This window comes from Anguilla rostrata, chromosome 14 (assembly GCF_018555375.3).
Source record: "Anguilla rostrata isolate EN2019 chromosome 14, ASM1855537v3, whole genome shotgun sequence".
NCBI lineage: Eukaryota > Metazoa > Chordata > Actinopteri > Anguilliformes > Anguillidae > Anguilla > Anguilla rostrata.
Window position 1 is genome coordinate 39,989,629 of NC_057946.1, and position 11,573 is coordinate 40,001,201.

The 11,573-nt window shown below is 47.9% G+C and overlaps 1 protein-coding gene across 1 annotated transcript in view; it reads left to right on the plus strand.

Annotated features, from left to right (window-relative positions):
• The window catches only part of LOC135239960 (hamartin-like), a 33,701-nt gene extending 25,915 nt beyond the window's left edge, over positions 1-7,786 (plus strand). Inside the window, exons 18-22 of the mRNA XM_064308982.1 lie at positions 620-730; positions 2,248-2,370; positions 2,957-3,144; positions 4,129-4,287; positions 4,389-7,786. Of these exons, the coding sequence (XP_064165052.1) occupies positions 620-730; positions 2,248-2,370; positions 2,957-3,144; positions 4,129-4,287; positions 4,389-5,067 (1,260 nt within the window). The 3' untranslated portion in view covers positions 5,068-7,786. The remainder of the gene's footprint in view (positions 1-619; positions 731-2,247; positions 2,371-2,956; positions 3,145-4,128; positions 4,288-4,388) is intronic.
• Positions 7,787-11,573: the final 3,787 nt, after the last annotated feature.

Here is an 11,573-nt window from a genome sequence, read left to right on the forward strand (position 1 = left end):
TACACTCACATACACGTATACACACACGCGCACACACAGCAGGAACCAGGAGCTGCAGGTACACTCTCTCACACACACACACACCTGCACACACACACACACGTATACACACACGCACACACACAGCAGGAACCAGGAGCTACAGGTACACTCTCTCACACACACACACACACACACATACACACGCACACACGTATACACACACACATACATTCACACACACACACACATACACACACGTACACGCACACACGTATACACACTCATTCACACACACACACACACGCGCACACGCGCACACACACACACACACTCATACACAGTAGCATACATTTGAAAGCATTGGTTACTAGCCTGTAAGGCACTGAATGGCAAGGCTGCACATGTATTTACCTCAGTGCCTTGTCAGTGGAGCAGATACACTGTCTCTGGGGTAAGAGTGATATTAGCCCAGGCCAAGTCATTATTTTTCCATATAAATCACAAATGTGTATTTCTCTTGCATTTTAAGTCTCTCTGGATAAGAACATCCACTAAATGAAAGTAATGTAATGCAGTAACATCATGCTAATTGAGTTTGGACAAAAGAAAGTACATGGAATACTGCCTTCTTGCTCAGAGCAAGCTTCAGGAATACCAGAAGAGGATCGGAGAGTTGGAGGCGGAGCTACAGAGGGCCAATTACAAGGTGTGCCACACGGCACACCAGCTCGACCAGCTGTCCGTCAAGGTGAGCTCCACCCCCGCGTACACAGACCCAGCGGCTCGGCAGCCATCCGTGGGGTAGAGTTACCTGCCACACCTGCAGACGATCCACAGATTCCGTTTACTGCGCCGGTACTTGGGTCCTGTTGGCTCTGTCTGTGTTTCCATGGTGCCAGCCACTGATGGGATGCTGCAGGGCTACTTTGATTGCTCTGGGCGTTCCATCTTAAACCCCGCCCCCTTATGAATATTCATTAAAAATCACAGCAAATCTTTCAGGTTCAGCAGTGAGGAAGGTGGAGCCGCTGACGTGTTGGCTGTGTTTCTGCTGGTCTGATTGGGCTGAGTGTTCTGGAGGTGGGGTGGAAGATGGTTCTGATGGTCTGATTTGGCTGGCGGTTCTGGAGGTGATGTGGAAGATGGTTCTGCTGGTCTGATTGGGCTGGGGGTACTGGAGGTGGGGTGGAAGATGGTTCTGCTGGTCTGATTGGGCTGAGGGTACTGGAGGTGGGGTGGAAGATGGTTCTGATGGTCTGATTGGGCTGAGGGTTATGGAGGTGGTGTGGAAGATGGTTCTGCTGGTCTGATTGGGCTGAGGGTTCTGGAGGTGGTGTGGAAGATGGTTCTGATGGTCTGATTGGGCTGAGGGTTATGGAGGTGGTGTGGAAGATGGTTATGCTGGTCTGATTGGGCTGAGGGTTCTGGAGGTGGTGTGGAAGATGGTTCTGCTGGTTTGATTGGGCTGAGGGTTCTGGAGGTGGTGTGGAAGATGGTTTTGCTGGTCTGATCGGGCTGGGGGTTCTGGAGGTTGTGTGGAAACTGCATGTTCAGAGAGATGAAATGCAGCAGGTTCAGGGCCAAAGTGTCTACTCTCCTCGATTAATGTCATATGTCCAGCTGGTTTTCTACTTCCTTTGGAAACAGGAAGAAGCAGTTAAACTGGTTTAGAACAGGATGCTGAAAAGGAAGTGGTTTATAAAAGTATACAGCCCCTGTAAACACATTTTTAAACACACATATCTCCCTCTCTCTCTCGCCCTCCCCCTCTCTCCCTCCCGCTCTCTTTCGCTCTTTCTCTCTCTCCCTCCCTCACCCTCCCTCTCTCTTTCTCTCTCTCTCTCCCTCCCTCCCTCTCTCTCCCTGCCTCTCTCTCTCCTCCTCTCCTTCCCTCTCTCTCTTGCTCTCCCTCCCTGCTTCTCTCTCTCCCTCCCTCCCTCCTTCTCACTCCCTCCCTCTCCTTCTCTCCTCTCTCTCCCTCCCTCACCCTCCCTCTCTCTTTCTCTATCTCCCTCCCTCCCTCCTTTCTCTCTCCCTGCCTCTCTCTCTCTCCCTCTCCTTCCCTCTCTCTCACCCTCCCTCTGTCTCTCTCTCCCTCCCTCCCTCCCTCTCTTGCTCTCCCTCCCTCCCTTTCTCTCTCCCTGCCTCTCTCTTTCCCTCCCTCCCTCCCTCCCTCCCTCCCTCTTCTCCTCTCCTCCTCCCTCCCCTCCCTCCCTCTCTCTCTCTCCCTCTCCCTCCCCCTCCCTCCCTCTCTCCCTCCCCCAGCTGAGCAGCGGTGAGAATGCACAGCAGCAGATGGCTTTCCTGAACAAGCAGCTGCTGCTCCTGGGGGAGCTCAACAGGCTGTGTGTGGAGGAGATGCAGCACTCCGGTCAGGACAGCAAGAAGGTGGGGCGGAGCTCGGGAGGGCAGAGGGGCGGAGCCGGGGAGGGCAGAGGGGCGGGGCCTGGGATTGCAGGGGGTGGGGCCTGGGAGGACATGGGGTGGGGTCTGGGTGGACAGAGGAGGATCCTGGGACGACAGGGGATGGAGCCTGGGAAGGCAGTGGGGCGGAGCCTGGGAGGACAGGGGGTGGAGCCTCAGAGGAGGGTTTTTTGCATGTGGTTGTCTGAATGTCTGTGTTGTTTGGTTGGCTGAATGGGTAGGTATGTGTGTGTCTATGTGGGTGTGTGTGTGTGTGTATGTGTGAATGTCAGTTGAGCACAATGTGTCAGTGTTTGGTCTGTGGTCTCTTGTCCTGTACCCTGGAATTGTTTGCTGTTCAACCCCAGTGCTCTGAAAAGCCGGTCGTGCTTAATGAAGTCAGTAGCTTTGTGTTATGTCAATGGAGCATTATACAAATATATGCTGCATTATCAACATAACTTTTCTCTCTCTCTGTCTTCTCTGCATCTCTCTCATTCTCTACCTATCTTTCTCTTCTTCCTCCCTTCCCTGTAACCCCCCCCCCCCCACCCCCCTGGGGCGTGCGTAGGAGGCGCAGATGCTGCAGGCCTCCTCGCTGTCAGACCTGGAGAAGCTGCGGCAGGGCCTGGTGCATTGTGGGCAGGGCCTGGAGGCTGCCCAGCAGCGTGTGGGGGAGCTGGAGTCCCAGCTGGCTAAGAAGGAGCACCTGATCGCCGAGCAGAAGAAGTTTCTGGAGGACGTGAAGGGTCAGGCCAGGTACGCCCCCGGCACCGCCACCCGGCTCTGCCTGTGAATGCAGAGCAGCTGCACACCAGCTAATGCTAATGTGGCGCGCCATGATGTGTGATGCACTTATGTGACTCTCACGGTTTACTGTATGTGTGTGTGTGTGTGTGTGTGTGCGTGTGTGGCATGGTGCGTGTGTGTGTGTGTGTGTGTGTGTATGGTGTGCGTGTGTGTATGTGGCATGGTGCGTGTGTGTATGGTGTGTGTATGCTGTGTATGGTGCGTGTGTGTGTGTGTATGGTGTGTGTGTGCGTGTGTGGCATGGTGCGTGTGTGTGTGTGTGTGTGTATGGTGTACGTGTGTGTATGTGGCATGGTGCGTGTGTGTGTGTGTGTATGGTGCGTGTGTGTATGGTGCATGTGTGTGTGTGTATGGTGTGTGTGTGTGTGTGTGTGTGTATGCTGTGTATGGTGTGTGTGTGTGTGTGTGTGTGTGTGTGTGTATGGTGCGTGTGTGTGTTTGTGTGTGTATGCTGTGTATGGTGCGTGTGTGTGTGTGTGTGTGTGTATGGTGTGTGTGTGTGTGTATGATGTGTGTGTGTATGTGTCTGTATGATGTGTGTGTATGATGTGTGTATGATGTGTGTGTGTGTGTATGGTGTGTGTATGATGTGTGTGTATGTATGTGTGTGCGTGTGTATGGTGTGTGTATGATGTGTGTGTGTGTGTGTTGATGTGTGTGTTGTGTGTGTGTGATGTGTGTGTGTGTGTGTGTATGGTGTGTGTATGAGTGTGTGTGTGTGTGTGTGTGTGTGTGTATGTGTGTGTGTATGGTGTTGTATGATGTTGTGTGTGTATGTGGTGTATGATGTGTGTGTGTGTTGTGTGTGTATGATGTTGTGTGGTGTGTGTGTGTGATGGTGTGTGTATGTGTGTGTGTGTATGATTTTTGTTGTGTGTGTGTGTTGTGTAGTGTGTTGTTGTGGTGTGTTGATGTGTGTGTGTGTATGTGCAGGGCGGAGCTCCAGGCCTCAGAGAGCAGGTTTCAGACTCAGAGGAAGCTCACGCAGACCCTGCAGTCTGAGCTGCTCCAGCTGTACAGCCGCCTGGAGACTGAGAGCCCGGACACTGCACCAGGGGGCGCCACCGAGTCCTGCGGTCCCCACAATGCCAGGTAAAACAGACACATCAGACCACTTTTCCCTTGTGCTAAGACTCTAAAAAGTTATATTTAAAATGTAAAAAATGTGGCATCGGGCAGCTTAAATACAGTAGATGTGTGTCCTCCAGGCCAGAAGAGGGCAGTAGCTCAGTGTTGGATGGGCAAGTAAAAGCAGATGTCCAAGACAACGTGGATGGGGGTCTGTCCGACTCTCAAAGGAGCAACAGTAGCACTTTATCACCCGGGAAACCGCAGGCGCCCCCAACGCCAAACTCTGTCAACGGTCGACGGGAGCACCCCAAACCCCTGCCGGCGTCCCCTCCGTCTCACCTCCCCTCCACGCCCCCCTCCAGGCTGGCCGACGCCCCGCTCGCCGTGGGCTCGTGCCCCAGCGAAAAGAGCTTCCTGGGCATTCAGGCCCGCGAACTGTTCCGCAACAAGAGCGAGAGCCGGGGCGAGGAGGGGGCGGAGCCTGTGGCCACGCCCCGCCTGTCCGGCCTCTCCCAGGGCCTGAAGACTGAGCTCTGTGTGGAGCCCGCAGGGAGCACCAGCCCTGCCCCCCCCTCCAAGGGCCCCGCTCCCCCCTCAAAGGGCCCTGCCCCCCCCTCCAAGAGCCCCGCCAAGGAGCCACAGGTGGCTGCACAGCAGAGGACCAAGGACAGGCCAGGGGGCGGGGCCAGAGGCAGGGGAGGGACTGTGGGCGGGGCCGGCCAGGCCCAGCAAAGGCAGCCACAGCAGCAGCGAAGGCTGCGAATCATGGACTACAACGAAACGCATCATGAGCACAGTTAAGGTTGGAGGGCGGGGGGGAGGGGAAGAGAGAGAGAGAGACAGAGAGAGTGAGAGAGAAAGAGACACACCGCAGGACTGGACATTTTGAATTCAGTGTTACTGCTACCATTCCTGGATTGGAGAACAGAATTTTAGCATCAGTTCATTCACCCATACAGACAGAGGAAAGCACCACAACCACCACAACTACCCCCCACTGACACACACACATGCAGACACACGCATACAAAATCACACACACCACACACACACACACACACGCACACTCACACACATGCACACACTCTCTCACACACACAACATGCACACACACACACAAACCACTTTGTTCCGGTGAGTCTGGTTCTTTAGACTTCACCCAGTATGGGTGTGGCATAACAGGGCCGCAATAGCACACTGTCACCAGCAGGGGGAGTAAAGGCTCACACTCAACAGCACCAATAGCGCTGCTGTCCATTCAGTGAGATCTCTTTTCACACAGATTAATGCTATGGTTTTATTTATTTGCTTCTTCAAATTCTGACTACTCCAAAAGAAAGAAGCGCCTGCAGTTATGGAACACTAAGCATGTTTAGGACCCTGGTGCAAATACGTTTTACTGAATTTGGCAGGGTGTGTTGGGATGCTCGCAGGGGGTGTACTTTCGCCAGTCAGGACTGGTCAGGAACAGCTGTGGTGTGGAGTGTGATGTAACAGGAAGTGAGGTATGGAAGCAGGGGCGGTTTTTTAATACGCCCGGAAGTAAAGGCAGGAATTTGGGCAGCGTGCGACAAAGCCTGGGAGAATGAAACGGGGTTGAGACGGACTGCGGAGTGTCTGCGCGTTAGCCTTAGCGCGTTAGCGCTGAACCAAAATTAAGCAGCTGTGCTTATTTACAGGCCTGGCTGGCTTCCAGTTTGGTACCACTTAGTCGATCTGTCCCAGTCTGTCTACCCTGTTTTATTAATGAGGAAACGCACAGTATTACAGACAGGAAGTAGAAGCCTGTGATAAACAAGAAAGCAGGAAGTGAGACTGTGTCCTGGTGTCAAGGTCTGGGGCAGCCGGACCATTTTAATTTGAGGTTGCATTTTTAAGGTATTTATTATTTTTGCACTACCCCCACCCCCTCACCACCAAGAGCTTTTTTTTACTGCAGGGAAAAGCTGTACAGGTCCTCATCAGTGTGAAATTCTCAAAGGATTGACTGTTTTTGACCGAAAATAGTTTTTATGTTTTTTTCTTTACCACTAACCCCGCTAAAAATTAGAGGGGCTTGGGATTAAACGGATTGGACGTGGAAATGTCACATGACCGGGAAGTGGCCCTTTCCATCGTCATGCACACCATGTTCTAGAAAACACAAACCCGTTCATATCCATCTGAAGGTTGACGTTACGCAATAATCGGTCGTGATGCCCTCAAGTCATCCCTGCCAGACGAGGGCGCTGTAGGAAGCTTGTGTGATTTCTACTGCAGGATGGCAGTACCTATAAAACATAGAAGCAGCAATAATGAGCATAGCCGTTTGCTTGTTTAACATCATGCTTCGGGGCCAAAGTTTCCCCCTTTACCTTTACAAAGTCATTATGTGTGGGCTTGATGCTTTTCTTCCAGCAAACAATGAGTACTCATCTGTGATTGGTCCAAATGTTTTCACATTGGGAGATTGGCCAATCAGAGGAGAAAGAGTATTGCACATGTGAGAAAGTGACCCACTGCTCACCCCAGGGTCATGCAACGTTGGTCATGTTTCCCTGCAGTATTGAACTACATTACCCAGAGAGCCTGTGTTTCGTCTCTGTGGCTCCAGCGCACTGCCTCTAAACATGGCTGTGTGTTTTGTAGGCTTTGCATTTTGCCAAAATGACCCCACCCTGAGGAAAGATGGTTTGCTGGTTTATGTGCTGAAAATTGTCTCTCTTTGCCATCGTGAGACGATCAGTTTATCAAGGAAAGTGCTTTTAATTCCTTACCTTTTCAGAAAGAATGTCTGTTTCATTTCTGTACTCTGGACATTGTGCTTGCCAAGGTTTGAGGGAAACAAGCGTACATCTGTTTGCAATGTATTCAGATGCGTTCTTATACACAGCACCTTTACCTCTGCCTATTGACCTTTGCCCTTAGCTGATTCATTGAATGCCCATAGAATCCACTTGTGGTCTGAACTGATTGAGCTGATTAAGTTGATTTGTTAACAGAAAAAAAAGGTTTGCCCTTAAGTGTTTACAGTCACCTTCTGTCAATCAAATTTTGCCCCACCCCTACGTGATGACTTGTTCAGCCAGAATGTAGTATGGTTTATGTTGTTCTCTAATTGCTCTTCTGTTTCAGCAATACATTTTATTAGTTTCAGGTATTCACATTGATATGTATGGTTAAGGAGTATGCATTTTTGGACTGAAAGCTGAGTTGTTGTTTTTTCCATTTAACTTTCCAAATGATACAAATCCTGTTGATCGCTGAAAGTCTGCCGTTTTTCTGTTCGCCTTGCTGTCATAAGCATGTACAACAATCCCATGTTTAAATGCCAATAATAGGATTTACGAAGAACTGAGGTAACTACTGTACGGTACAATCAGTGCAAGCTGAAATCGGAGGAATTGGAGGGGTGGACTCTTGGAGGGGTTTGGAGCAGGAGGTTCTGAAAACCGATGAAAAAGGAAGTTCTTTAAAGCAGCTGCTTGTGTTTAACTGTGAACAATAAAAATAAAAATGGTCTTCAATGTTTTGCACTACACCTCTAGAGTTCCTGCTGTCTTCTCTCTCCTTACGCATCCGTGCACGTGAATAACGGTCGTGTGACTCGTGTCTAGCTCATTGTAGCCGTTATTGCTAGATCCTGGTTCGGTATGTGCTTTTTATACCGCTTTTTTCCCTAACATGAGCCTCTAATAATTTAAATAAATAAACAGCGTCGTCTTTGTTTTCTCAGGAGACTCGAGAAATTGACTAAGCCCAAATACCTCTTGCTAATTTGTATCGCTGTGTTACGGAGAACATTTTAACAGGTTGCATCACAGTCTGGTATAGGCACTCTACCGTTCAGGAGCCATGGTAAAACCATACAAAAGATCGTAAGGACTGCTCAAGCACCCGCAGGCTTTCACTGCCCATTCATTGACGGCCTTTACACACCAGTCGTTGTCTTAACAATGCACAACACGTTATCCGCGATTCCTCCCACCCAGACAGGCACACAGGCTTTTCCGGCTCATGCCGTCCGGTAGAAGGTACCGCAGCATCCGGTCCAGAACAGTTTCTTGCCGCAGGTCTTCCCGATGCTATTTGCGAAATAGACTCGTCCCAGTCCCAGACGGTTTGCTCTATGATTTTTTACTTTAATTATGTTTTATTAGCTTTGACTCTTACACACATTATTTATTTTTCTGCATTACTGTTTGTCTTTTTTATATTACTGTACTGTGTCTGTTTGTTGCTGTTTTTTTTTGTTGTCGCAGAGAAGGATGCTTGTGAGGACCCTAAGCGTTTCATTGTTTTACGCACTTGCATTTTTAACATATAACAATAAGCATGGAGCTTGACCTTGAAATCGGATTAAAGGAAACCTCCACTGGAAAAAAATAAAATGTAAAACGAATGCAAATCAGCAAACATGAAAGCGGCACTAGGCCTACTGGATTTCGATAGCAGTCAATACTCTTTGAAAAGAAAGACTTAGGAATCAGAGAAACCATAGTGAAATTCAACATTGTGTTCATTACACATTATCAATTTTCAAATGGGAACCAAATAAGAGAGTCTAAATCCCCCATTTTCTGGATGTTGAATTTATATATCTTTCTTTTTCCAAAGTAGAGTTGCATTTCATGTCAATATTTAGGAGGGTCTTAAAATGGTGTTAATATAGGCTGCTTACGGGTGGCGGTTGTGCCCAAGTGTCCCGAACACCATAACGCTTCCCAGCCGAAACACGTTAAAGGGCGTGACCTCCCGCCAAGGGCGGTGGAAGAAATTGGATAATGGTGGTTGCACCTGTTTGGACGTTTTGTTTGATTTATTGCAGTTTACACGCGGGATTTATTTTTTGGTGTTGTAGCCCAGTTTATAACGGCCTTATTTCACGACAAAGCGAGAATGTGTCGTTCTAAATCAGTGGTGTCAAACTCGTTGCCATGGAGGGCCGTGTGTATGCAGGTTTTCATTCCAACCAATTAATGCTGCCTTAATTGAGTCCAATTACTCATTCAGCCATATGCGTTTAACTGCATTGAAGCACAGAATATAAGAAAATTTTTATTTAGACAATGCGGGTCACCATAGACGTCGGGTCACCATTGTGCACAAACCTGCATCCCTAATTCAGCAAATAATTTAACTAATTATATAATCAAGATCTGAGGCTGGAATGAAAACCTGCATACACACGGCCCTCCATGGCAACGAGTTTGACACCACTGTTCTAAATGATCATTTTCTCGGTGCAAAAGCTTCTGATTTAAATTTGTTAACCGTTGCTTTGCCGTTAATCTGTTTCCCTTGTGTTACAACGCTACTTTCGAAGTGGCTGTTAATTTACCTTGTGTGTTTGGATTATTCGCTTTAACAAAATTAGACGAGCTGCTCCAAACGAATAAGGAGGAAGCAAGGAGAACGCCAGGCTTGGGGGACAGGCCGACGGCTGGGCTGACGTTTCTCGCAACTGGGTGAGTCTCCCCTGTTCATTGATGGGTTTCTGAAACTTTTCCCTGCCCCTGTTTTGTTTTTGTTTTTGTCATATTGTCTTTACAATGAACACGTAGAGAACGTGGTTCTCTTATGATAGCCAGACCCTAACAGTCTTTGGTGCGTTTCAGCACGTAAGTGATTGAGTAATTGATTTCCTAAAGAGCAGACGCACAAAACTTGTTTTCAAGTCATGAACTAGCCGCTGAGTGAAAGGAAACCACAAAAACACAGCTTCCCCCGGGGACTTGTTTGATACCCCTGGGAGCTAGTTATGCTCCCGAATACCCGCTGAGTTGACAACTCTACAGACTCGAGAGCAGAGCAACTGCCTCAAAAGGGGAGATAGCGCCGCCATCAGGACACAGCAGCTCGTGTGTAGGCTAGGTGTTGCAAAAAAGCAAAGAACTGAACTGAATTGAAACTCGGCAGAGTATTTCGGGGATAGCTTAGCGCAGAGGCCACTGCTCATTCTTCTCTGTAGAGAAAGGAGGGGCCCGCGGGCGAGGAGAGAAAAAGGGGGCGCCGCCGCGGCAGGGTGGATCGCGAGCAGGACTTGGGAACGCAAGGTCGCAGGTTCAAGCCTGGTCGTGACTCCCGGAAGGAAAGGGCCCAATTTGCTTCTCTGGCTGTTCAAATGAAAGGAAAAGGAGAAAAAAGAAAGGACATGTTCAATAAATGAAGGAAATGCCAACCAGTGTAAACGATGCTTGAATGGAAGTCACTTTAAATAAGTAATGTCAGGAGTTGTGAAGTTGAATGCACAAAGGTGAACATGACCCCTGGAAGGACATCTCACTTACACCACTACCATTAAACCTTACCCTGTGTGCACGACATTTGGTTTCCATACTTCATTTGGCTATCAAAGTGTTGATGACAATGAAATAGTCAAGAACAAATTTATGAAAAATGTCATTGTACATACTTTATTGTTCATGCAAGACTGGTTCGAATGAAGTATGAAAAGTATGGAAGCATGTTTTCTTACCTACATGGTTGTTGAAAAGCTTAGTTCAGGTTTGTATCTGTATTTAGTTAAAAACATTTCAATGCATTCTCCCAGTGGTAAATCTGAATGGATGTTTAACATATGACCCTGCTTCACAGGGCGTTAACATACTTTTACCCTCAGCACCCCCATCACCACCATGTGTTAAAAGCACAAGCTTTTAAATACATCATTTTACTAAGATCTGTTTGATTGTTCGATACAGTTTTAAAACCATTCAAACATTTTGCTGTCTAGATCAAACGTCTATATGATGCCTAACTTGTACAATTTTCACTTAAAGACCTTTTAAAGGATTAAAAATGTCAGTAATATTATAAAAACCTTCTTTTCTTAATCTAATGAATGTGCTTAGAAGCAGTGTTTTCTTTCGTACATATGTTGTTGAAAAAACATTCAAACTTAGTTTAGGATTGTGTCTGTATTCTGAAAAAAAAAAACCAATCCCAATGCATTCTCCTCACGGGAAATTTGAAATGGTGTTTACCATATGGCACCGCTTCACAGGGTGCTAACTACCTTTAACCTCAGCACCCCCATAACCACTATGTGTCAACAGCACAAGCTTTGCTGGCCTAAACTATTGCTTTTAAATACATCATTTTACTAAGATCGGTGTAACTGTTCAATTCAATTTTAAAACCATTCAAAAAATTTGCTGTCTATAGATATCAAACATGCCTATATCAGGCCCCTGACATGTGCAATTTTCACTTAAATCCCCTCAGGATCCCCGTCACCACCATGTGTGAAAACCACAAGTTTTTGCTGGGTCTAAAACTATTGCTTTTAAATACACCATTTTACTAAAACCAGTGTAATTATTCAA